At 53.3% G+C, this 27,448-nt stretch overlaps 1 protein-coding gene across 1 annotated transcript; it reads right to left on the bottom strand.

Moving 5' to 3' along the window:
• Window positions 1–607: 607 nt before the first annotated feature.
• Window positions 608–22,700, bottom strand: PNOC (prepronociceptin). The gene is made up of 4 exons (XM_054001634.1): window positions 22,625–22,700; window positions 14,234–14,370; window positions 5,888–6,248; window positions 608–1,116 (listed from the first exon to the last, which is right to left on the bottom strand). Exons 2-4 carry the CDS (start codon window positions 14,351–14,353, stop codon window positions 818–820), a joined length of 780 nt encoding a protein of 259 aa, XP_053857609.1. The 5' UTR covers window positions 14,354–14,370; window positions 22,625–22,700; the 3' UTR covers window positions 608–817.
• Between the last annotated feature and the right edge of the window lie 4,748 nt (window positions 22,701–27,448).

Genomic DNA, 27,448 nt, shown 5'->3' with positions numbered 1-27,448 from the left:
GACCCGAATTTGTGGGAAATTTGGGGGTGAATCCCACAGGAAGCCAAAATCCCGTTTGCGACGCCGGGAAATTCTCCCGCGATTTCGGGGCTGAGTTTTGGCCACAAAAAAACCAAAAAAATCCAAATTTTTGGCAAAACTTCAAGTTTTTTCAGTAAAAATTCCTCCTTTTTTTTTTCACAAAATTTCACATTTTTTGGCAAAAATTCCTTTTTTTTTTTTTTTTTTGGTAAAAATTCCTCTTTTTTTGGCAAAAATTCCTCCTTTTTTGGGAAAAAATCCAAATTTTTGGAGGCAAAGATTCCATTTCTTTTTTGCAAAAATTCCCTTTTTTTTTTGCAAAAATTCCTCTTTTATTTTTGAAAAAAACTCCAATTTCTTGACAAGAACGCCTTCTTTCTGTGGGCAAAAATTCCTCCTTTTTTTGGCAAAAATCCCATTTTTTGGGGCAAAACCTCATTTTGTTTTCTGCAAAAATTCAAATTTTTTTGCAAACATTCCTTTTGTTTCAGCAAAAATTCCTTTTTTTTGCAAAAAAATCCAATTTTTTGGCCAAATTTTTTTTTTTCCCCACAAAAATCCCATTTTTGAGGCAAAAACCTCTTCCTTTTCTTTTTTCGGCAAATATTCCATTTCTTTCAGCAAAAATTCTCTTTTTTTTTTGCAAAAACTCCTTTTCCTTCAGCCAAAATTCCTTTTCTTTTTCCAAAAAAATTCCATTTCTGGGGCAAATTTTTTTTTTTTTGCCAAAACCCCAATTTTTTTTTTTTTTTTCTCTAAAAATCCCATTTTTGGGGGGCAAAACCTCCTCCTTTTATCAGCAAGATTTTTTTTTTTTTTTGGGCCAAAAATCCCATTTTTTTGGGGGGCAAAACTCCCGTTTTCCGGGCAGAACCGCGCTTTCCCCACGTTGGGCGCCGCTTTCTCGCCACCGTCGGCGCCGGCCGAAGGCGATTTTGGAGATTTTTTCGAGGAAAGAGATTTTGGAGCTTTTGGAGATTTTGGAGATTTTTTTTCGAGCCTGAAGCGCTTTGGGGTCGGCAGAGGACGAGCGGCCGGGGCAGGAGCAGGAATTTAATTTTGCCTGTGCCGGGCTGGGAGGCGGGTGCCGGAACGCTACAAAAAAATACAAAATAACATGGGGAAAGGAAGGGGAAAAGAAAATCAAAAATACAAAATAAAGTGGGGAAAGGAAGGGGGAAAAAAATACAAAATAAAGTGGGGAAAGGAAGGGGAAAATAAAAAAAAATACAAAATAAAATGGGGAAAGGGAAGGGGGAAAAAAATCAAAAATACAAAATAAAATGGGGAAAAGGAAGGGGAAAAGAAAATCAAAAATACAAAATAAAGTGGGGAAAGGAAGGGGAAAAGAAAAAAAATACAAAATAAAATGGGGAAAGGGAAGGGGAAAAGAAAATCAAAAATACAAAATAAAAGTGGGAAAAGGAAGGGGAAAAAAATACAAAATAAAGTGGGGAAAGGAAGGGGAAAAGAAAAAAAATACAAAATAAAATGGGGAAAGGGAAGGGGAAAAGAAAATCAAAAATACAAAATAAAATGGGGAAAGGAAGGGGAAAAGAAAATCAAAAATACAAAATAAAGTGGGGGAAAAGGAAGGGGAAAAAAAAATACAAAATAAAATGGGGAAAGGGAAGGGGGAAAAAAATCAAAAATAGAAAATAAAATGGGGGAAAAGGAAGGGAAAAAAAATCACAAAATAAAATGGGGAAAGGAAGGGGGAAAAAAAAAATACAAAATAAAATGGGGAAAAGGAAGGGGAAAATAAAAAAAATACAAAATAAAATGGGGAAAAGGAAGGGGAAAATAAAATAAAAAATACAAAATAATGTGGGGGAAAAATATATAAAATAAAGTGGGGAAAGGAAGGGGAAAATAAATAAAAATACAAAATAATGTGGGGAAAAGAAGGGGAAAATAAAATAAAAAATACAAAATAAGGTGGGGGGGGAAATATAAAATAAAGTGGGGAAAATAAATAAAAATATAAAATAATGTGGGGGGAAATATAAAATAGCACGGGGAAAGGAAGGGGAAAAGAAATAAAAAATACAAAATACAGTGGGGAAAATAAAAAAAAATAGAAAATAGCATGGGGAAAGGAAGGGGAAAATAAATTTAAAAATACAAAATAAAATGGGGGAAAGGAAGGGGAAAATAAAATAAATACGAAATAAAATGGGGGAAAAATTACAAAATAAAGTGGGAGAAAGGAAGGGGGAAAAAATTAAAAAGGGAGATAAAATGGGGAAAGAAAGGGGGAAATTATAAAATGTACAAAATAGAAATAATATTAAATATTAATATAAATAATAATAAATATCAATATTAATAAAAATAGAAAAAATACAAAGTAAAATAGAGAAAAGAAAGGGGGGGAAATAGGAAATAAAATGGAGAAAGAAAGGGAAAATAAAAATAAAATAGAGAAAAGAAAGGGGAAAATAGGAAATAAAACAGGGAAAGGAAATGGGAAAAAAAAGAAAATAAAACAGAGAAAAGAAAGGGAAAAAAAAATTTTTAAAGGGGAAGAAAGTGAGGACGAAAAGGGAAATAAAAGGGGAAAAAATGAAAAAGTGAAGGGGAAAAAAGGGAAAAAAATCTAAGAAGTGAGGGGGAAAAAGGGAAATAAATGGGAAAAAATTAAAAAGTGAGGGGGGGAAAAAGGGAAATAAAAGGGAAAAAATTAAAAAGTGAGGGGAAAAAAAAGAAAATAAAAGGGAAAAAATTAAAAAGTGAAGGGAAAAAAAGGAAAAAAATTAAAAAGTGAGGGAAAAAAAGGGGAAAAAAATTAAAAAGTGAGGGGAAAAAAGGGAAAAAAATTAAAAAGTGAGGGGAAAAAAGGGAAATAAAAGGGAAAAAAATTGTACCAAAAGAAGGAGAAGCCAAAGCAGCTGAGCCGGGAGCGGGAATTTGGGAATTTCTCTCCCGGCATTTTGGGAGACGCCACCCGGGGAGGGAAAAAAAAGGAAAAATTTTGGTGGAAAAAGTGGAAAAAAGTGAAAATTCTCCCCAGATCGGGGTTGGGGAGGGGCTGGAGGAGGGGAGGCGGAATTGAGGAATTTGGGAATTTCCTCGGGAATTGCAGCGGGGGCTGGGCAGGAATGGGTTAATTGGAGCGCTTGAAATTCCATTTTTATTTCATTTCTATTTATTTTCATTTGAATTTCTTTTCATTTTTTATTTCCTTTTATTTTTATTTATTTCCTTTCATTTATTTATTTTTTATTTTCTTTACTTCATCTGTTTCTTTGATTTCATCTATTCCTTTCATCTATTTCACTTTTATGTCTTTATTTTTTAAAAAAATTATTTAATTTTAAAATTTTTTTAATTAAAAAAAAAAATTTCTACAGATACATCTTTTGAATTGAATTGAAATTAGACTTTTATTGGCCTCTAAAATTTATTTTACTTGAAACATTTCAAGTCGTATTTTAAACTTTTAAAAATAATTTTGATCAATCTTTTATTTCTTTTAAAGAATCCCATTTCATCCTTTATTCCTCTGAAATATTTCTGAAATTTCCTCTTTATTTCTTTAGAATAGTTTTGAACTCTCTGTTTTATTCCTTTGAAAATATTCTTGACATTTACCTTTAATTTCTTTACATCTTTGAAATTTATTCTTTATTTCTTTGCAATATTTTTCATTTCTTTGAAATATTTTTCATTTTTAACTTCTTTCTCTGAAATATTTTTCATTTTTAACTTCTCTGAAATCTTTTTCATTTTTAACTTCTTTCTCTGAAATATTTTTCATTTTTAGCTTCTTTCTCTGAAATCTTTTTCATTTTTAACTTCTTTCTCTGAAATATTTTTCATTTTTAACTTCTTTCTCTGAAATATTTTTCATTTGTCCTCATCCTTTTTAAAGCCTAATTTTCATTTTTTTCCTGCATTGTCTCCTTTATTTGCCGTGATTTCCAATTCTCCTTGGGGTTTTAAATCCTTTTCGATTTCATTTTTTAGAAAATAATTTTTTTTTAAAACATTTCCCGTCTTTATTTGGAATTTTGAGGATTTTTTTTTTTTCCCCAGTTTTTTTACTGGGGGGGAACCAAGCCCTGCTGGACGCGGAGCAGCAACCGCGGACCCAAAGGGACCCAAAGGGGACACCAAAGGGCACCCAAAGGGACCCAAAGGGACCCAAAGGTGACACCAAATGTGACACCAAAGGTGACACCAAAGGGACCCAAAGGGGACCCAAAGGTGACACCAAAGGGGACACCAAAGGGACCCAAAGGGACCCAAAGGGACCCAAAGGTGACACCAAAGGGGACCCAAAGGGACCCAAAGGGACCCAAAGGTGACACCAAAGGTGACACCAAAGGGCACCCAAAGGTGACACCAAAGGGACCCAAAGGGGACCCAAAGGTGACACCAAAGGTGACACCAAAGGGACCCAAAGGGCACCCAAAGGGGACCCAAAGGTGACACCAAAGGGCACCCAAAGGGGATCCAAAGGTGACACCAAAGGGACCCAAAGGTGACACTAAAGGGCACCCAAAGGGACCCAAAGGTGACACTAAAGGGGACCCAAAAGTGACCCAAAGGTGACCCCAAAGGTGACACCAAAGGGGATCCAAAGCTGACCTCAAAGGTGACACCAAAGGGGACCCCAAAGGTGACACCAAAGGGACCCAAAGGTGACCCAAAGGTGACCCCTAAGGTGACACTAAAGGGGACCCAAAGGGATCCAAAGGTGACACCAAAGGTGACACCAAAGGGGACCCAAAGGGCACCCAAAGGTGACACCAAAGGGCACCCAAAGGGGACCCAAAGGGACCCAAAGGTGACACCAAAGGGGACCCAAAGGTGACACCAAAGGGGACCCAAAAGTGACCCAAAGGTGACACCAAAGGGGACCCCAAAGGGGACCCCAAGGTGACACCAAAGGGGATCCAAAGGTGACCTCAAAGGTGACACCAAAGGGGACCCAAAGGGGACCCAAAGGGACCCAAAGGTGACACTAAAGGACACCCAAAGGGGACCCAAAGGGACCCAAAGGTGACACTAAAGGACACCCAAAGGGGACCCAAAGGGACCCAAAGGTGACACTAAAGGGCATCCAAAGAGGACCCAAAGGTGACACCAAAGGGGATCCAAAGGTGACCCCAAAGATGACACTAAAGGGGACCCAAAGGGGCCTCAAAGGTGACCCCAAAGGTGACACTAAAGGGGACCCAAAGGTGACACTAGAGGTGACCACAAAAGTGACCCAAAGGTGACCCGAAGGTGACCCAAAGGTGACACTAAAGGTGACCCTGAGGGCAGCCCTGGGAGTGGCCCAAAGGTGACCCCAAATGTGACCCCGAAGGTGACCCCAAAGGCAACCTCGAAGGCAGGGTCACCCCAAAGGTGACCCTGAGGGCGACCTCAAAGGTGACCCCACAGGTGACCCCGAAGATGACCCCAAGGGCGACCAGAAGGGTGACCATGAGGGAGACCCCAAGGGTGACCCCAAAGGCACCCCCAAAGGCAACCCTGAAGGTGCTCCCAAAGGTGACCTCGAAGGTGACCCCAAGGGTGACCACAAGGGCGACCCCAAAGGTGCCCACGAGGGTGACCATGAGGGCAACCACAAAGATGACCCCGAGGGCAACCTCAAAGGTGCCCACGAGGGTGACCCCGAAGATGTCCCCCAAGGTGTCCCCGGCGGCGCCCCCGCCGTCCCTCCCCGCGTGGCCCCGCGTCCCTCCCCGTGCCCGGCGCTGGCGTTTCCGAGCCATTTTTCCGAATGGGTTCTCTTGGTGATGGCCCCCTTGTAGGATGGCACCCATGGGATGTGGCGGGCGGGGTGGAGGGTTGGATCCCGCTTAGATCTCGTTGGTGTCGCCGGCGCCGGCGCCGCCGCGGCCGTACTCACTGGAGCGCGGCGCCATGCCCAGGTACTGCTTCAGGAACTCGCTAAACCTCTTCTGGTTGTTCCACTTCCGCGCCGACTTGCGCACCCCGATGAAGCCCCCGTACCTCTTCTGCACCCCCTTGGCCGCCGGGCCCGCTCCCGGCCGCCGGGAAATGTCCTCCTCCTCCTCCTCCTCCTCCGAGGCGCCCGGCGCGGCGCGCTCGGCGTCGGCGACCCGCGGGGCGTCGGCCGGCGCCGCTTCGCCCCAGGGCCAGGCTCGGGCCGAGAGGCGGCGGGGCCGCGGCGCCGCCCGGCCGGTGGCCGCGCACAGCTCCCAGGTGGCCCTGGGCACGGCTTGGCCTTCGCACTCCAGGATGCAGATCTGCGGGGGGAAACACGGCCGGGCGTCAGCGGCGCGCTCGGGTTGGGACGGCATCGCCGAGAACGGCGGCGGCGCCGCGCTCCCGGCCCGGCCCGACGCCCAACCCGGTGAGAATGTTTATGGGAAGGTGCCGGCAGCTCCGCGGCCCGTCCCGACACCCAGCCCGTTGGGAAGGTGCCGGCAGCTCTTGGGTATGTGCCAACACCCAACCCTTTGGGAACACCCATGGGAAGGTGCCGGCAGCTCCGTGACCAGTCCTGACACCCAACCCATTGGAAACGCCCATGGGAAGGTGCCGGCAGCTCTTGGGCACGTCCTGACACCCAACCCATTGGGAACGCCCATGGGAAGGTGCCGGCAGCTCTTGGGCACGTCCTGACACCCAACCCATTGGAAACGCCCATGGGAAGGTGCCGGCAGCTCTTGGGTGCATCCTGACACCCAACCTGTTGGGAACGCCCATGGGAAGGTGCCGGCAGCTCTTGGGCGCGTCCTGACACCCAACCCATTGGGAACACCCATGGGAAGGTGCCGGCAGCTCCACGGCACATCCTGACACCCAACCCGTTGGAAACGCCCATGGGAAGGTGCCGGCAGCTCTTGGGTGCATCCTGACACCCAACCCGTTGGGAATGCCCATGGGAAGGTGCCAGCAGCTCTTGGGTGCATCCTGACACCCAACCCGTTGGGAACGCCCGTGGGAAGGTGCCAGCAGCTCTTGGGCACATGCCAACGCCCAACCCGTTGGGAACACCCATAGGAAGGTGCTGGCAGATCTTGAGCGCGTGCCGACGCCCAACCCATTGGGAATGCCCGTGGGAAGGTGCCGGCAGTTCCGTGGCACATCCTGACACCCAACCCATTGGGAACGCCCATGGGAAGGTGCCGGCAGCTCTTGGGCGCATGCCAGGCCTCATCCCTGAGGTGTCTCCTCCCAGAGCCCGCCGTGGGCTCCCCGAGGGGTGGAAGGTGGTGGAGATGCTCGGCGTCGCTCTCCGGCCTCCCCCGGACACGCCCCGCGCTGCCTCATGGAATTCCGCGCTCCTGCTCCACCAGCACGAGCTCCGCTGGGTCCTACAGAGCAGGAATCATCAACGCACGGGGTGGTGGAGGTGGGATGGGATGGTGGATGGAGGTGGGAAGGGATGGAGGTGGGATTGGATGGAGGTGGGGTGGAGGTGGGATGGGATGGGATGGGATGGGATGGGATGGGATGGAGTGGGATGGGGTGGGATGGGGTGGGATGGGGTGGGGTGGGATGGGGTGGGATGGGATGGGATGGGGTGGGATGGGGTGGGATGGGGTGGGATGGGGTGGGGTGGGATGGGATGGAGTGGGATGGGGTGGGATGGGGTGGAGTGGGATGGGGTGGGATGGGATGGGATGGGGTGGGATGGGATGGGATGGGGTGGGATGGGGTGGGATGGGGTGGGATGGGGTGGGATGGGGTGGGATGGGATGGAGTGGGATGGGGTGGGATGGGATGGAGGTGGGATGGGATAGGGTGGGATGGGGTGGGATGGAATGAGGTGGAGGTGGGAAGGGATGAAGGTGGGAGAGGATGGAGGCGGGAAGGGATGGTGGTGGTGGGACAGGATGGTGGCGGTGTGATAGGATGGAGGTGGGACGGAACGGTGGAGGTGGGAAGCGATGGAAGTGGGAAGGGATGGTGGAGGTGGGATGGGATGGGATGAGGTGGGAATGGATGAAGGTGGGAGAGGATGGAGGTGGGAAGCGATGGTGGAGGTGGGAGAGGGTGGTGGAGGTGGGAAGGGATGGGATAGAGGTGGGACGGGATGGAGGTGGGACAGGATGGAGGTGGGACAGGATGGAGGTGGGACGGGATGGAGGTGGGACGGGATGGAGCTGGGACGGGATGGAGGTGGGACGGGATGGAGCTGGGACGGGATGGAGCTGGGACGGGATGGAGCTGGGACGGGATGGAGCTGGGACGGGATGGAGGTGGGACGGGATGGAGGTGGGACGGGATGGAGGTGGGACGGGTGGAGGTGGGACGGGTGGAGGTGGGACGGGATGGAGCTGGGACGGGATGGAGGTGGGACGGGTGGAGGTGGGACGGGTGGAGGTGGGACAGGATGGAGGTGGGACGGGTGGAGGTGGGACGGGTGGAGGTGGGACGGGATGGAGCTGGGACAGGATGGAGGTGGGACGGGATGGAGGTGGGACGGGTGGAGGTGGGACAGGATGGAGGTGGGACGGGTGGAGGTGGGACGGGATGGAGGTGGGACGGGTGGAGGTGGGACGGGACCTTTGGCCCATTCCCATGGCAGGTCCTGGTGCGTGGATTTGTTCCTCCGCAGGGGCAGAACTTTGCTCTTCCTGAGGTTTCTCCAGCTGGGAATGTTCCTCTGGATGGCAGCAGGGCCCTGTGGGGTGCCACCAGCCCTCCCAGCTCTGCAGCATCTGCTGAGGTTCTCCTGCCCCGTTATCCCGAAGAAGTCCCGGTCCTCCGGGTTTATCCACTCCGGGATTGTCCTCGAGGATGTCACAGGACACCGGGATGAAGGTCAGGCCCAGCCTCAGGGTTGGTCAAGCACCGCTGCTCCTCCGTAAATCCACGCTGGCTGCTCCCGGTGACCTTCCCGTGCTCCACACCTTCGGAACAGCTCGGCGGGATAAGATGGAAAAGCTCCACGCTCCAGCACCTCTCCAGAGATTCACGGGAAGCTTCCCAGATCCTCCTCCATCCTTCCTCAAAGGCAGGGGGCACCTCTGGTTCCTCCAGCCCCCAGGAACGGCCGTTCCCACCATGTCCCTTTGTCACCAGCGTCCTTTGGCTCACGGGGGTTCATCCCACCACGATTGGGTCTCATCCCTTTCCAGGCCGGACAGGACATGGACCTGTCCCTGCTGTGGGGTTTTGGTGCCACCAAACCCACCATGGTTGGGTCTCATCCCATTCCAAGCCGGACATGGACCCGTCCCTGCTGTGGGTTTTGGTGTCACCAAACCACCACGGTTGGACCTCATCCCTTTCCAGGCTGGACAGGACACAGCTCTGTCACTGCTGTGGGGTTTTGGTGGCACCAAACCACCATGGTTGGACCTCATCCTTTTCCAGGCTGGACAGGACACAGATCCAGCTCTGCTGTGAGGTTTTGGTGGCACCAAACCCACCACGGTGGTGTCACATCCCTTTCCAGACAGGACATGGACCTGTCCCTGCTGTGGGGTTTTGGTGCCACCAAACCCACCATGGTTGGGTCTCATCCCATTCCAAGCCGGACATGAACCCGTCCCTGCTGTGGGTTTTGGTGTCACCAAACCACCACGGTTGGACCTCATCCCTTTCCAGGCCAGACAGGACACAGATCCAGTTCTGCTGTGGGGTTTTGGTGTCACCAAACCCACCACGGTCGTGTCTCATCCCTTTCCAGGCCGGACAGGACATGGAAAGTCCTTCTTTTGGTGTCACCAAACCCAGCGCCCAGGGAAAACCATCCAGGAGAAAATGGTGGAAGAACCCAACTCGATGAAGGCCGGAAGGAACCGTGGGTGGACGGCCCGGAAGGGAAGGGTTGTCCTCATCTCCATCGTGGTGGGGTCACGCTGATCCCCAGCTGGGTTCACCTGAGCCAGGTGGAAATTCCCATCGAACCCTAAAATCCATTTTTTTATCCTTTTTCCCTCAAACGACCCCTCGCTCCACCCCGTTCCTCACCACGGGTTCGTCCTTCCACGCAAGCACAAATTCGGGATCGAGTCCTGGAGATGCACCAAAACCTCCTTTTTTGGCCCCGTAAATCCGAGGAATTCCCTTGGGATGGGACAATGGGGACCTGCTGGGGGACATCCGGAGGGTCTGGTGGCCACCTGCAGGCCCCAAACCTCTGCAGAACCTCTCTCCACCTTGGCACTACCAGCTTGGCCAGCGGGGAGGTGCCACCAGTCCCGGCGTGGTCACGCAGGGCCGCGGCTCCGTCGGTTCTTCCCACCCGCGAGGGCTCGTCCCACAGAACCCAAAAGAGGGAGAATTGTCCCCAAACGCGGCGGTGACGGGGGTTTTGTAGGATGGGGCCTTGCGGAGTCACCGAGGGCGTCCCGTGCTGAGCTGAGGTCCTCTCCTGGCATCTCCAAGGCTTTGGAAGGGTCCGTGCTGCTGGAGGTGATGGATCCCACGGAGGTGACAGCTCCAAGGTCCCGTCACCCTCCGGCGTGGACATCCTGGGCTCCTGGGCCACCGGGCTGAGGTGACGATTCTTCTGGAAGTGGTTTTTGTCCCCGGCTCGGAGTGGGTCGGGAATCCTCGGTGAAGAGCGGCCGATGCTCCAAAACCACCTGGGGAGGTTCTTCCCTGTCTTAGGTTGGTGGCTTTGGTGGCCTTGGGGACCAGGACCAGGTGGCCTTGGGGACCAGGGCAATTCACTGCCATCTTGAGGAGCAGCCGGTCCCTGTCCCTCCCTGGCACCGGTAACTCCAGGGATCTCCTGCTCCACGGACCTGGTGGGACTTCATCGGACGTCGCTTTGGAAACGGTGGAAGGTCACACCAAACCCCACCACGAGGCTCCTTCCAGCCCAAACTGAACATCAGGAGATCCCAAATCCCACCATGAGGCTCCTTCCAGCCCAGAACCTCAGGAGATCCCAAATCCCACCACAAGGATCATTCCAGCCCAAACTGAACCTTAGGAGATCCCAAATCCCACCATGAGGCTCCTTCCAGCCCAGAACCTCAGGAGACCCCAAATCCCACCACGACGATCCTTCCACCCCAAACTGAACCTCAGGAGATCCCAAATCCCACCATGAGGCTCCTTCCAGCCCAGAACCTCAGGAGATCCCAAATCCCACCACGACGATCCTTCCAGCCCAGAACCTCAGGAGATCCCAAATCCCACCATGAGGCTCCTTCCAGCCCAGAACCTCAGGAGATCCCAAATCCCACCACAAGGATCATTCCAGCCCAAACTGAACCTCAGGAGATCCCAAATCCCACCATGAGGCTCCTTCCAGCCCAGAACCTCAGGAGACCCCAAATCCCACCATGACGATCCTTCCACCCCAAACTGAACCTCAGGAGATCCCAAACCCCACCACAAGGCTCCTTCCAGCCCAAACTGAACCTCAGGAGATCCCAAATCCCACCAGGAGGCTCCTTCCAGCCCAGAACCTCAGGAGATCCCAAATCCCACCACGACGATCCTTCCAGCCCAGAACCTCAGGAGATCCCAAATCCCACCACGACGATCCTTCCAGCCCAGAACCTCAGGAGATCCCAAATCCCACCACGACGATCCTTCCAGCCCAGAACCTCAGGAGATCCCAAATCCCACCACAAGGATCATTCCAGCCCAAACTGAACCTCAGGAGATCCCCAATCCCACCACGAGGCTCATTCCAGCCCAAACCGAGCCCCAGGAGATCCCAAATCCCACCACGAGGCTTCTTCCACTCCAAACCAAGCCCCAGGAGATCCCAAATCCCACCACAAGGATCCTTCCAGCCAAGAACCTCAGGAGATCCCAAATCCCACCACAAGGATCCTTCCAGCCCAAACCAAGCCCCAGGAGATCCCAAATTCTGGTTCCAACTGCTCTGGCTTTGGGATAGGACCTGCCATGGGGTCCATGGGCCACCAACCATCCCAGCTCCTCCCCAAGGTTCCGGTTGGAGCTCCAGGAGCAGGAGCAGGCAGGAAAAGGGGATCTCACAGAGGTTCTGGTGCCTTCAAACCGACGTTTTGGGGCCGAACCAGGGTGGTGGCACCCCAAAACTTGGTGGCAGTGACGTGCCCTTGGTGGCACTGGGGTGACTCCAGCATCTCCTGGAAGTTTCTGGTTTCTCCTGGGGTTTTTTTGGGGATATTTCCCAACCCTGGGGGCTTCCATGCTGCCGGCTCCTTTGGGGAAGGGGGGGACGTTTCCACCCCGTGGGATTTGTGATCCCAAATAAATGGGGGAGGTGGACAATCCTCCGGGAACGCCGGGACACGGCCACGGCTCAGCAGAGGGGAGAAGAAAGGATTTAGGAGCTGGGAAAGGCCAAAATTCCGGTTTCACAGCACTTCCCATCCCGTGCGGGACATGGATCAAGGCCCGGAGGAGCTGTGGGATCTCCGGGCCCATCCCACCCCACCAGGGCTCCAAGGCTCCTCAGGGGTTTGGGGTTGGGATGGGTGATGGGGATGGAAGGTGGGGATGGTTGGGGGGTCTTGGGACCATCCCGGTTTGGGATCTTCACCTTCCCTCAGGACCATCCTGGTCTGGGATCTTCACCTTCCCTCAGGACCATCCTGATTTGGGGTCTTCATCCTGATTTGGGATCTTCACCTTCCCTCGGGACCATCCTGGTTTGGGATCTTCACCTTCCCTTGGGACCATCATGGTCTGGGATCTTCATCCTGATTTGGGATCTTCACCTTCCCTCGGGACCATCATGGTCTGGGATCTTCATCCTGATTTGGGATCTTCACCCTCGTTTGGGACCATCCTGATTTGGGATCTTCACCTTCCCTCAGGACCATCCTGATTTGGGATCTTCACCCTCATTTGGGATCTTCACCCTTGTTTGGGACCATCCTGATTTGGGATTTTCACCCTCATTTGGGATCTTCACCCTCATTTGTGACCATCCTGATTTGGGATCTTCACCCTCATTTGTGACCATCCTGATTTGGGATCTTCATCCTGATTTGGGATCTTCATCCTGATTTGGGATCTTCACCTTCCCTCGGGACCATCATGGTCTGGGATCTTTACCCTGATTTGGGGTCTTCACCTTTCCTCAGGACCATCATGGTCTGGGATCTTCATCCTGATTTGGGATCTTCACCCTCGTTTGGGACCATCCTGATTTGGGATCTTCACCTTCCCTCGGGACCATCCTGATTTGGGATCTTTATCCTGATTTGGGATCTTCACACTCGTTTGGGACCATCCTGATTTGGGATCTTCATCCTCATTTGGGATCTTCACCCTCATTTGGGATCTTCACCCTCATTTGTGACCATCCTGATTTGGGATCTTCATCCTGATTTGGGATCTTCACCTTCCCTCGGGACCATCATGGTCTGGGATCTTTACCCTGATTTGGGGTCTTCACCTTTCCTCAGGACCATCGTGGTCTGGGATCTTCATCCTGATTTGGGATCTTCACCTTCCCTCGGGACCATCCTGGTCTGGGATCTTTACCCTGATTTGGGATCTTCACCCTCGTTTGGGACCATCCTGATTTGGGGTCTTCACCTTTCCTCAGGACCATCGTGGTCTGGGATCTTCATCCTGATTTGGGATCTTCACCTTTCCTCAGGACCATCGTGGTCTGGGATCTTCATCCTGATTTGGGATCTTCACCCTCGTTTGGGACCTTCACCCTGATTTGGGACCATCCCAGTGCCCGCCCAGGAGTGACAGTGACAGTGGCAGCAGGTGGCACCTTCCCCTCAAACCCCAAATCCCCCCCAGATTCCCCAGCAGAACGAAAACGGCGCCCGGACGCCGCGGGCGCGGGGACAGGGGACAGCGGTGGTGGCACTCACGATGTCCCCCAGACCCCAGCAGAGGGAAAACGGCGCCCGGAGCCCGCGGGCGCTGGGACAGGGGACAGCGGTGGTGGCACTCACGATGTCCCCCAGACCCCAGCAGAACGAAAACGGCGCCTGGACGCCGTGGGCGCGGGGACAGTGGTGGTGGCACTCACGATGTCCCCCAGATTCCCCAGCAGAACGAAAACGGCGCCCGGACACCGCGGGCGCGGGGAAAGCGGTGGTGGCACTCACAATGTCCCCCAGACCCCAGCAGAGGGAAAACGGCGCCCGGACACCGCGGGCGCGGGGACAGGGGACAGCGGTGGTGGCACTCACGATGTCCCCCAGACCCCAGCAGAACGAAAACGGCGCCCGGACGCCGCAGGCGCGGGGACAGGGGACAGCGGTGGTGGCACTCACGATGTCCCCCAGACCCCAGCAGAGGGAAAACGGCGCCCGGACGCCGCGGGCGCGGGGACAGCGGTGGTGGCACTCACGAGGACGTCGAAGCTGTCGCGGTAGAGCTGGCGGTCGCAGTGCAGGCAGTCGCCGCGGCAGTCGCCGCGCGCGCGGGCGCAGAGGCACAGCAGCAGCAGGTCCCAGAGCACGGCCCTCATGGCGCCACCGGCAGCGGCTGCGGGGACAGAGGCGTCAAAACCCCGCCAAGAATCCCGAAAAATCGCGCGAAATCCCAAAATATCCAGCAAAATCCCGCCAAATACCAAAAAACCCCGCGAAATCCCAAAATATCCAGCAAAATCCCGCCAAATACCAAAAAAATCCCGCAAAATCCCAAAATATCCTGCAAAATCCTGCAAAATACCAAAAAAATCCTGAAAAATCCCGAAATCTCCTGCAAAATCACGCCAAATTCCAAAAAATCCCGCAAAATCCCAAAATATCCTGCAAAATCCCACCAAATACAAAAAAATCCCGCAAAATCCCAAAATATCCTGCAAAATCCCACCAAATACCAAAAAATCCTGCAAAATCCCAAAATATCCTGCAAAATCCCGCCAAATCCCAAAAAATCCCAAAATATCCTGCAAAATCCCAACAAATCCCCAAAAAATCCCAAAATATCCTGCAAAATCCTGCCAAATCCCATAAAATCCCAAAATATCCTGCAAAATCCTGCCAAATACCAAAAAATCCCAAAATATCCTGCAAAATCCCGCCAAATCCCAAAAAATCCCGCAAAATCCCAAAATATCCTGCAAAATCCCACCAAATACAAAAAAATCCTGCAAAATCCCAAAATATCCTGCAAAATCCTGCCAAATACCAAAAAAATCCCAAAATATCCTGCAGAATCCCGCCAAATCCCGTAAAATCACAAAATATCCTGCAAAATCCCACCAAATACTAAAAAAACCCCACAAAAATCTAAAAAATCCTGAAAAATCCCACAAAATCCCATAAAATCCCGTGAAATCCCAAAAAAAACTTGCAAAACCCCACAAAAACCTAAAAAATCCCAAAAAATCCCGCAAAATCCCAAAATATCCTGCAAAATCCTGCCAAATACAAAAAAAACCCCCGAAAACCTTAAAAAATCCTGAAAAATCCCACAAAATCCCATAAAATCCCAAAAAAACCATGCAAAACCACGCAAAACCCTAAAAAAATCCCAAAATACGCCAAAATATCCCACAAAATCCCAAAAAAAAAAACCCTGCAAAAATGCCCAAAAACCTAAAAAATCCTGAAAAATCCCACAAAACCCAACAAAATCCTATGAAACCCCGCAAAACCCCGTGAAAACCGAAGAAATCCCACAAAAATCCCAAAAATCGCATAAAATCATGCACAATCCCAAATAAACTCTGCAAAACCCAGTGACAACAAAAAAAAACCCCACAAAAATCCCAAAAAATCCCACAAAAACGTAAAAAAATTCCCCAAAAATCCCCCCAAAACGCTGCAAAACCCTGTGAAAAGCTAAAAAATCCCCCAAAAATCCCAAAAAATCACGCAATACCCTGTCAAACCCCTCAAAATCCTATGAAACCCCAAAAAATACCAAAAAGTCCCAAAAAAACCCCACAAAACCCTGCAAAATCCCCCAAAACACTGTAACATCCCAAAAATTAATGGAAAACCCCACAATACCCTGCAAAATCCAAAAAAATCCTGCGAAACCCCATGAAACCCTGCAAAATCCCCTAAAATCCCACAAAATCATGCACAACCTCGTCAAATCCTACAAAATCCTGCGAAGCCCTGCAAAATCCCAAAAAACTCTGCAAAACCCTGCGAAATCCAAAAAAAAATCCCACAAAACCCATGAAACACTGAAAAATCCCAAAAAATCCTGCAAAACCCCACAAAACCCTGCAAAATCCCAAAAAATTGTGGAAAACCCCATTAAACCCTTCAAAATCCAAAAAAAATCCCACAAAATCCTGCAAAGTCCCATGAAATCCCATAAAACCCTGCAAAATCCCGTGAAATCCCATGTAATCCTACAAAAACCTGCACAATCCCAGCAAGCCACAGAAAACCCCGTGAAACCCTGAAAAATCCCATGAAACCCCAAAAACCTCACAAAATCCCACAAAACCCCACAAAACTCTGTGAAATCCCACCAAACCCCACAAAACCCCATCAAACCCCACAAAGCCATGCAAAATCCCACAAAACCTCGTAAACCCCAATGAAATCCCACAGAATCCCACAAAACCCGACCCCAAAAAGCTCCAGGGTTTTGCATGGAGCCGACCCCAAAACACTCCGGGGTTTTCTGTGGAGGTGACCCCAAAAGGCTCTGGGGTTTGCAAAGAGCCAACCCCAAAAGGCTCCGGGGTTTTGTGAGGAACCGATCCCAAATGACTCCAGAGTTTTCCATGGAGCCAACCCTAAAAGGCTCCAGGGTTTTGCAAGGAGCCGACCCCAAAAGGCTCTGGGGTTTTGCATGGAGCTGATCCCAAAATGCTCCGGGGTTTTGCGAGGAGCCGATCCCAAAAGGCTCCGGGGTTTACCATGGAGCTGATCCCAAAAGGCTCCGGGGTTTTGTAAGGAGCCAACCCCAAAAGGCTCCGGGGTTTTGTGAGGAGCCAATCCCAAAAGGCTCCGGGGTTTTCCATGGAGCTGACCCCAAAAGGCTCCAGGGTTTTGCATGGAGCCGACCCCAAAAGGCTCCGGGGTTTTGCCAGGAACCAACCCCAAAAGGCTCCGGGGTTTTCCATGGAGCCAACGCCAAAAGGCTCCGGGGTTTGGTCAGGAGCCGACCCTAAAGGCTCCGGGGTTTTGCGAGGAACTGATCCCAAAAGGCTCCAGGGTTTTGCATAGAGCTGACCCCAAGAGGCTCCCGAGCGTGCGAGGAGCCGACCCCAAAATGCGCCGGGGTTTTCCATAGAGCCGACCCCAAAAGGCTCCGGGGTTTTGTAAGGAGCCAACCCCAAAAGGCTCCGGGGTTTTCCATGGAGCTGACCCCAAAAGGCTCCAGGGTTTTGCATGGAGCCGACCCCAAAATGCTCCGGGGTTTTGCAAGGAGCTGATCCCAAAAGGCTCCAGGGATTTCCATGGAGCTGATCCCAGAAGGCTCTGGGGTTTTGCGAGGAACAGACCCCAAAAGGCTCCGGGGTTTTGCACGGAGCTGACCCCAAAAGGCTCCAGGTTTTGCATGGAGCTGATCCCAAAAGGCTCTGGGGTTTTGTGAGGAGCTGATCCCAAAAGGCTCTGGGGTATTTTGAGGAGCTGACCCCAAAAGGCTCCGATGTTTTCCAGGAGCTGATCCCAAAAGGCTCCTGGGTTTTGTCAGAAGCCGATCCCAAAAGGCTCCAGGGTTTTCCAGGAGCTGATCCCAAAAGGCTCCAGGGTTTTCCAGGAGCCGATCCCAAAAGGCTCTGAGGTTTTCCAGGAGCCGATCCCAAAAGGCTCCGGGGTTTTCCAGGAGCCGATCCCAAAAGGCTCCGAGGTTTTCCAGGAGCCGATCCCAAAAGGCTCCCGGGTGTCGGGGTTGGTTTCCCGGGACGTCTCCTGGCCCCGGTCCCGGGCAGGGTTTGGGGTTTTTTTTAGCGGGGACGTGACGGGGACAGCGCATTCCCAGCTGTTCCCAGACAGGGACAATTCCCAATTCCTGCTCCGCGCTGGCTTTGGGGACGTGCCACCCCTGTCCCTGTCACTGTCCCTGTCACTGTCCCTGTCACTGTCCTTGTCCTGGGAGGGTCCAGCAGGGATCGCCGGAATCTGAGCCCGACTCCCGGAGAATTCCCAAAGAATTCCCACAGAATTCCCACAGAATTCTGTGTCCCAGCTGGCTTGGCCAACGGGTTTAGGGGACAATTCAGGGACCAGAGAGAGGTGACACAGGGGTGACACAGATGGGGGTGTGGCACCGGGTGTAGGGGACAATGAGGGAACAATGAAGGACAGAAATGGGGATTTGGCCCCAGGTTTAGGGGACAATTCGTGGTGCACACAGAGGTGACAGAGATGGGGACGTGGCACCGGGTGTAGGGGACAATCCAGGGACCAGAGAGGTGACACGGAGGTGAGCCAGATGGGGACATGGCAACAGTTTAGGGGACAATTCAGGGTGCAGAGGGGACAGAGAGGTGACAGAGAGGGACAGAGATGGGGATGTGGCACCAGGTTTAGGGGACAATGAGGGGACCACAGAGAGGTGACAGGATGGAGATGTGGCACCAGGTTTAGGGGACAATGAGGGGACCAGAGAGAGGTGACAGAGACGGGGATGTGGCACTGGGTTTAGGGGACAATTTGTGGTCCACAGAGAGGTGACAGGATGGGGACAGGATGGGGATGTGGCACCGGATTTAGGGGACAATTCAGGGACCAGACAGAGGTGACAGAGAGGGACAGGGATGGGGATGTGGCACCAGGGGAGAGGACAATGAGGGGATCAGAGAGAGGTGACAGAGAGGGACAGGATGGGACAGACAGGGAGATGTGTCACCAGGTTTAGGGGACAATTCAGGGTCCAGACAGAGGTGACAGAGACGGGGATGTGGCACCGGGTTTAGGAGATAATGATGGGGCCAGACAGAGGTGACAGAGAGGGACAGGATGGGGATGTGGCACCGGGTGTAGGGGACAATGAGGGGGCCAGAGCGAGGTGACAGAGAGGGACAGAGATGGGGATGTGGCACCGGGTGTAGGGGACAATCCAGGGAGCAGAGAGAGGTGACAGAGACGGGGATGTGGCACTGGGTTTAGGGGAAAATGAGGGGACCAGAGAGAGGTGACAGATGTGACACTGGGTTTAGGGGACAATCTAGGGACCAGACAGAGGGGACAGAGGTGACAGAGATGGGGATGTGGTACCAGGTTTAGGGGACAATGAGGGGGCCAGAGAGGTGACAGGATGGGGACAGGATGGGGATGTGGCACCGAGTGTAGGGGACAATTCAGGGACCAGACAGAGGTGACAGAGAGGGACAGGATGGGGATGTGGCACCAGGGGAGAGGACAATGAGGGGATCAGAGAGAGGTGACAGAGAGGGACAGGATGGGGATGTGGCACCAGGTTTAGGGGACAATTCATGGTCCAGGCAGAGGTGACAGAGATGGGGACGTGGCACTGGGCTTAGGGGACAATCCAGGGAGCAGAGAGAGGGGACAGAGGTGACAGAGATGGGGATGTGGCACCGAGTGTAGGGGACAATCCAAGGACCAGACAGAGGTGACAGAGATGGGGATGTGGCACCGAGTGTAGGGGACAATGAGGGGACCACAGAGAGGTGACAGGATGGGGATATGGCACTGGGTTTAGGGGACAATCCAGGGACCAGACAGAGGTGACAGAGATGGGGATGTGGCACCGAGTGTAGGGGACAATGAGAGGACCAGACAGAGGTGACAGAGACGGGGATGTGGCACCGAGTGTAGGGGACAATGAGAGGACCAGACAGAGGTGACAGAGAGGGACAGGATGGGGATGTGGCACCGGGTGTAGGGGACAATCCAGGGAGCAGACAGAGGTGACAGAGATGAGGATGTGGCACCGAGTGTAGGGGACAATGAGAGGACCAGACAGAGGTGACAGAGAGGGACAGGATGGGGATGTGGCACCGGCTGTAGGGGACAATCCAGGGAGCAGGCAGAGATGGCAGAGGTGACAGAGGTGGGGACATCACCGGGTTTCGGGGATCCCAAATCCCCCCTTCCCAGGGCCGGCCCCACGCCGAGCAGCCCGCAGGGTCCCTGCCGGGCGTGACGGTCACCTTTTGTCCGCGCGGTGACAGCGGTGACACGTCGCGGCTGTCACCCGCCGGAGGGTCCGGGCGACGCTGATAAGGAGCAGGAATTGAGGTTTAATCTCCGCCGAGTCATTAAAAGCGCTCGGGTGAGTCACAGCTCCCGGGAGAGGCCAAAACCCCCCCAAAAAAAAAACCGGGATCGGCACCGCCACCCCCCTGTCCCTGTCCCCGTGTCCCCAGGAGGCTCCGAGCCCGGGAGATCCGTGCGAAAATGGGATCGGGATTGGGATTGGGATCGGGGGGGAAACAAATCCCGCTTTGTGCAGCCCCCGCCCCAAAATTCAATCTGGACGCTTTTAGGGGATTTTAGGGTTTTTTTTTTTTTGGGGGGTGGCAGCGGTGGGGGGTGGTGGCGGCTCCAAGCCCCTTCCTCAGTTTCCCAGCCACAAATCCACGAAAAAATAAAGGGATGCGTTTTTCCCCATTTCCCCCAGTATTTGTTTTCCCTATTTTTTCCCCCATTTCTCCACGTTTCTTTTTTATTCTTTCCTTTTTTTTTACCCCTCCTTTTTTTCTCTCATTCTTTCCCCTTTTCCCCAGTTTTTTCCTCATTCCTTCCCTTTCCCCCCACATTTTTCCTCATTCTTTCCAATTTCCTCACATTTTTTCTCTCATTCCTTCCCCCTTTTCCCCACATTTTTTCCTCATTCTTTCCCATTTTCCCACCCTTTTTTTCTCTCATTCTTTCCCATTTCCCCCACATTTTTTTCTCTCATTCTTTCCCATTTCCCCCACGTTTCTTTTCTCTCATTTTTTCCCTTTCCCCCCACATTTCTTTCTCATTATTTCCCTTTTCCTCCACATTTCTTTATCTCATTCTTTCCCTTTTCCCCCACATTTCTTTCTCTCATTCTTTCCCATTTCCCCCACATTTTTTCTCTCATTCTTTCCCATTTCCCCCACATTTTTCCCCCCCATTTAAAAAATATTTTTCCCTCTGGGAAAACCCGACCTGGGCCCTCTTTCCCGAAGGATTCTCGGACCGGTCCCACTCCCCGGGAGCCTGGGGATGTCACGGCCACCCCCGCGGCTCCTCCGGGGCACAAAATCTTCCTTTTCCTCCCCAAAAACCCAACCCCAAGCACCCCGCGGAGCTTCGCCAGGACGCGGCAGCCCCGAGGGTAAAATCCGAGTTTTTTCCATGCCGTTGGAATTACCCTCATTCATTTCGGAGGAGAATAATGAATAAAAAATAAAAAATAAATGAGTTTGGGCTGGGTGTTTCTGTTGTTTGTTGTTGTTGTTTTTTCTAAATGGAAATCCAGCCTGCGGTCGAGCCTAGGGCGGGTTTATCCATCAGGACGAGCGGTTTTTTATGGGATGAGGTGGGAAAATCCATTGTGGGAGCAGCGGGAATGGGAATAAACCCCGGGAGAGGAGCTGGAAGGGGCAGCAGGTGCTGCCTCAGATGGGATTTTATCCGCTCCATTTGAGGCCATTCGGCTCCCGGCCCCTCTTCCCATGGGATTATCCCGCCTTTGGGATCGCCCCGAACACCCCAAAAGCAGCGGCCGTGCCCCGGTTTGGGATCATCCCGCAGCAAAACCATCCCAAATCCCCCCTTTTTCCCCTCCTTTTTCACCCTGCCCGGAGCCAAGGCCTGATCCAGAGGGTGATCCAGAGGCGGCAGGGAAGGATCCGTGGGATCCGGGAAGGAGGGAAAGCTTTTTCCCATTAAAAAAAAAAAAAACAAATTATTGTCCAAGAGTATCCCCCGGCAGCGCCGCTGAGCCCCTGCCCTGCTCCCCCAAATCCTGCCGTTGTGCCGGCGGGTTTCTGGGGGGGATTTCAGGGAAATCAGAGGGATTTGGGAACGATGGAAGGGGAGGGGGGTGGTGGTTACAGATCCCTGGCGGAAAAAGAAAAAAAAAAAAAAAAAAAAAAAAAAAAAAAAAAAAAATCAGCGCTGCCTTTTCGCGGTGCCCCTCAATCAGGTAATTGGCCATAATTGGCCAAAATGAGGCGCCGCGGTGTGACTGGAAAGGCAGATGGGAGCCGGGAAAAGGCTGCTTGGAGGTAAAAAAAAAAAAAAATCGGGAATAATATTTTTTTTTTCCCGCATCCCCATCCCCTCAGCCGCTCCTTCCCTGCTTTTTTGGGGGGGGGCTTTATGCAGAACAAAGCACAAAAAAAAATTAAAAAAAAAAAAAAAAAAAAAAAGAAAGAAAATCCCATGCTCGTCCTTTTTTTTTTTTTTTTGTGTGTGTGTGATTTTTGGGGTGGCTCAGCCGGGAAGATCCCGGGGAAGTCGCGACTGGAAGGGAAAGGAGTGGGAATACGGGATGGGCAAAATCGTGGCGTGGCTGCTCTCCCCCCCCCCCACCCAGAAAAAATCCCCAAAAAATAAGAAATTCCCGCTGATCCCGGAGGAAGCCGGCAGCACCCCCGGCTCCGGGCAGGCCACGCCGCCTCTTGTTGCATCCCCGCGGCTCCGCTCGGCTGGATTTTGGGGCTGGAGAGCGAAACTTTTCCTCCGCCGCCGGGAGAGCGGCACCGGCAGAGCGGCACCGGCAGAGCTCACCCTCGGCGGGGAGCGCGGGGCTCAGCCCCGCAGCGAGGCCGTGCGTGGTGAGGGGGGTGAAAAACAAAACAAAAAAAGCAGGAAAAGCTGGAGAAAAACAAGCCGGGAAGAGGAGAAAGAGGAGGAGGAGAAGGAATGCCTACCTGCGCTGAGCTGGCGGCTGCGAGGCTCCGAGACTTGCCCGGCTCCGGCGGAGCCGCTCGCGTTTTTATGGCCGGGATCGCACCCCCGCCCCGGCCACGTGCGCGGCTGAGCCCACCCCCGGGGCTGCCGGCGGAGCGGCGGAGCCCACCCAGCCCCGGGGCTGCCGGCGGAGCCCACCCAGACCCCCGGGGCTGCCGGGGGAGCGGCGGAGCCCACCCAGACCCCCGGGGCTGCCGGCGGAGCGGCGGAGCCCACCCAGACCCCCGGGGCTGCCGGCGGAGCCCACCCAGACCCCCGGGGCTGCCGGCGGAGCGGCGGAGCCCACCCAGACCCCCGGGGCTGCCGGCGGAGCGGCGGAGCCCACCCAGCCCCGGGGCTGCCGGCGGAGCCCACCCAGACCCCCGGGGCTGCCGGGGGAGCGGCGGAGCCCACCCAGCCCCGGGGCTGCCGGCGGAGCCCACCCAGACCCCCGGGGCTGCCGGCGGAGCCCACCCAGACCCCCGGGGCTGCCGGGGGAGCGGCTGAGCCCACCCCCGGGGCTGCCGGCGGAGCCCACCCAGACCCCCGGGGCTGCCGGCGGAGCCCACCCAGACCCCCGGGGCTGCCGGCGGAGCGGCGGAGCCCACCCAGCCCCGGGGCTGCCGGCGGAGCGGCGGAGCCCACCCAGACCCCCGGGGCTGCCGGCGGAGCGGCGGAGCCCACCCAGCCCCGGGGCTGCCGGCGGAGCCCACCCAGCCCCGGGGGTGCCGGCGGAGCGGCGGAGCCCACCCAGCCCCGGGGCTGCCGGCGGAGCCCACCCAGACCCCCGGGGCTGCCGGCGGGGCTGCGCCGGGCGGGCGGGAGGGACCGGCCGAGGCGCGCCGACCCCCGCGCCTGCCCCGCGGCTGATGCACGCAGCTTGCCCGCATCCCGCGTCTTTCCCCACATCCCGCGTCTTTCCCGCACCCCGCATCTTCCCGCATCCCGACTCTTTCCCCACAGCCCGAGTCTTTCCCCGCATCCCGCATCTTCCTGCATCCCGCGTCTTTCCCCACATCTCGCATCTTCCCACATCCCACGTCTTTCCCCACATCCTGCATCCTCCCCGCATCCCGCATCTTTCTCCGCATCCCACATCTTTCCCCGCATCCTGCATCTTTCCCCACATCCCGCACCTTTCCCGCATCCTGCATCTTCCCACACCTTTCCCCACATCCCACATCTTTCCCCACATCCCGCATCTTTCCCCACGTCCCACGTCTTCCCCTCATAACGCATCTTCCCCATACCCCGCATCCCGCACCCTCCCCACATCCCGCATCCTGCACCCGCATCTTCCCCGCATCCCTCATCCCTCATCCCACATTCCTTATCCCACACGCTGCATTCCGCATCTTCCCCACAACCCTCATCCCTCGTCCTGCATCCCGCATCCTCCTGCATCCCGCATCCTTCCCATAGCCCACATCCCACATGCCACATCCTTCTCATCATCCCGCATCCCACATCCCGCACCTTCCCCACATTCCAAATCCGAAATCCTGCATCCCTCATCCCTCATCCCGCACCCCGCATCCTTCCCGCATCCTTCCCATACCCCACATCCCACATCCCAAATCCCACACCCTTCTCCGCATCCCTCTCTGCATCCTTCTCGGCATTCCGCATCTCGTGTCACTCATCCCACATCCCACATCTTCCCCACATCCCGAATCCAAAATCCCGCATCCTGCACCCCACATCCTGCATCCCACGCCCCGCATCCCTCATCTCACATCCTTCATCCCTCATCCCGTACCCCACATCGACCCCGCATCCTCCCTACATCCCGCATCCCAAATCCCACATCCTGCACCCCTCATCTCACATCCCGCAGCCCAAATCCCGCATCCTGCACCGCACATCCTTCATCCCACGCCCCGCATCCCAAATCCCACATCCTTCATCCCTCATCCCGTACCCCACATCGACCCTGCATCCTTCCCGCATCCCGCATCCTTCCCATACCCCACATCCCAAATCCCACGTCCTTCTCTGCATCCCTCTCTACATCCTTCTTGGCATTCCACACCCTGCATCCCACGTCCCTTATCCCGCATCCCCACATCCCAAATCCAAAATCCCGCATCCTGCACCTCACATCCCGCATCCTCCCTGTGTCCTGCACCCCACATCCCACATCCCGTGTCTTCCCCACATCCCGCATCCTTCCCATACCCCACATCCCAAATCCCACATCCTGCACCCCTCATCCCACATCCCAAATCCCACATCCTGCACCCCACATCCTGCATCCTCCCGACATCCCTCATCCTGGATCCTGCACCCGGCATCCCCCATCCCGCATCCCAAATCCCACATCCCTCATCCCACATCCCGCATCCCTCATCCCACATCCCGCATCCTGCACCCCTCATCCCACATCCCGCATCCTTCCCCACATCCCGCATCCCAAATGCCGCATCCTCCCGGCACCCCACATCCCGCATCCTCCCCACATCCCGAATCCCACATCCCAAATCCCACATCCCGCATCCTCCCCACATCCCGAATCCCACATCCCGCATCCTCCCCACATCCTGAATCCCACATCCCAAATCCCACATCCCACATCCTCCCCGCATCCCGAACCCCATGGAGCCGCTTCCCGCCGTGTCCCGGATCTGGAGCAGTTGGGATCAATCCCAAACTCTTCCCAAGGGGAATTTTCCCACCTCAGACCCCACAAACCCCACACCCATCCCGCTCCTGAGCGTCAGGGTGGGAATCGTGGATTTGGGATTTGCTGGAGGAGCAGAAAATTCCAGCTTGGGAATTCCAGGGATGATGGAAATGCCCGACACGAGGCAGAAACTGGGATCTGCCCGCTCTGGCTCCGGGAATTGGGAACAGGGAATCGGGAATTGGGAACTGGGAATCGGGAACTGGGAAACAGGAATTGGGAATTGGGAACAGGGAACTGGGAAAGAGGAATTGGGAACTGGGAATTGGGAATCAGGAATTGGGAACAGGGAACTGGGAAACAGGAATTGGGAACTGGGAATTGGGAATCAGGAACTGGGAACTGGGAATAGGGAACAGGGAACTGGGAATCAGGAATTGGGAACTGGGAATTGGGAATTGGGAACTGAGAATAGGGAATAGGGAACTGGGAATTGGGAACAGGGAATTGGGAATCGGGAATAGGGAATAGGGAATCGGGAACTGGGAACTGGGAAAGGGGAATTGGGAACAGGGAACTGGGAATCAGTAATAGGGAATGAGGAACTGGGACTCGGGAATTTGGAATAGGGAATAGAGAAATGGGAACTGGGAATAGGGAACTGGGAATTGGGATTTGGGAATAGGGAGTGAGAAACTGGGATTTGGGAATAGGGAATAGGGAATCAGGAATTGGGAATCAGGAATTGGGAACTGGGAATGGGGAATAGGAAACTGGGAATTGGGAATTGGGAATAGGGAATCAGGAATTGGGCCTCGGGAATTGGGAATAGGGAATAGAGAATTGGGAACTGGGAATTGGGAATTGGGAATTGGGAACTGGGATTTGAGAATAGGGAACTGGGATTTGGGAATAGGGAATAGGGAATCAGGAACTGGGAATAGGGAAGAGGGGATCGGGAACCGGGAATTCGGAATTGGGATTCGGAATCGGGAACTGGGGAATCAGGAATTGGGAATAGGGAACTGGGAATGGGGAATCGGGAAGAAGGAATAGAGAATCGGGATTTGGGATTTGGGAACTGGGAAAAGGGAATTGGGATTTGGGAATAGGGAATAGGGAAGAAGGAATAGGGAATGGGGAATTGGGAATTGGCAACTGGAAATGAGGAATAGGGAATAGGGAATGGGAATTGGGAATAGGGAATCAGGAATAAGGAATGGGGAATAGGGAATTGGGAGTTGGGAACAGGGAATTGGGATCTGGGAATTGGGAATTGGTAACAGGGAATTGGGAATTGGAAACAGGGAATTGGGAATCAGGAATAGGGAATCAAGAATTCGGACTCAGGAGTTGGGAATAGGGAATAGAGAATTGGGAAATGGGAATCAGGAACTGGGAAGAGGGAATTGGGAATTGGGAAGAGGGAATTTGGAACTGGGAATTGGGAATTGGGAATTGGGAATTGGGATTTGGAAATTGGGAAGAGGGAATTTGGAACTGGGAATTGGGAATTGGGAAGAGGGAATTTGGAACTGGGAATTGGGAATTGGGAATTGGGATTTGGAAATTGGGAAGAGGGAATTTGGAACTGGGAATTGGGAATTGGGAATTGGGAATCGGGAATCAGAAATAAGGAATAGGGAAGCGGGAATTGGGAATTGGGAATGGGGAATGGGGAATTGGGAATAGGGAAGAGGGAATAGGGAACAGGGAATAGGGAACTGGGAATGGGGAATAGGGAACTGGAAATGGGGAATAGGGAACAGGGATTTGGGAATAGGGAATTAGGAATAAGGAATAGGGAAGAGGGAATCGGGAATCGGGAATTGGGAATGGGGAATAGGGATTTGGGAATTGGGAATCGGGAATCAGAAATAAGGAATGGGGAAGAGGGAATTGGGAATTGGGAATGGGGAATGGGGAATTGGGAATAGGGAAGAGGGAATAGGGAACTGGGAATGGGGAACAGGGAATTGGGAATAGGGAATTGGGAATTGGGAATAGGGAATTAGGAATAAGGAATTAATGACCGTTTCAACCCGAATTAATGATTGTTTTTTTCCCAGACTGGTGATTATTTTATCCCCGGAGAGGAGGGGATCCAAGGGTGGTGTTGGATGGAGGCACCAACAAAAAAATTCCCGGAGCGGTTGCAAATGGAATATCAGGAATTCGCTCC

This window comes from Vidua macroura, chromosome 31 (assembly GCF_024509145.1).
Source record: "Vidua macroura isolate BioBank_ID:100142 chromosome 31, ASM2450914v1, whole genome shotgun sequence".
In the NCBI taxonomy this organism is placed as follows: Eukaryota; Metazoa; Chordata; class Aves; order Passeriformes; family Viduidae; genus Vidua; species Vidua macroura.
Note: the sequence above shows the minus strand (reverse complement) of the source record. Positions and strands in the feature narration are given on the sequence as shown.

Bases quoted from the DNA above. Each gene is read 5' to 3' on its own strand.
- PNOC (XM_054001634.1), bottom strand. From the start codon at position 14,353: ATGAGGGCCGTGCTCTGGGACCTGCTGCTGCTGTGCCTCTGCGCCCGC. The intron at 6,249-14,233 runs GTGAGTGCCACC...TTCCCCCCGCAG, and splicing joins GCGACAGCTTCGACGTCCTC to ATCTGCATCCTGGAGTGCGA. The intron at 1,117-5,887 runs GTGAGTACGGCC...ATTTTTTTGTAG, and splicing joins GGGCATGGCGCCGCGCTCCA to CGTTCCGGCACCCGCCTCCC.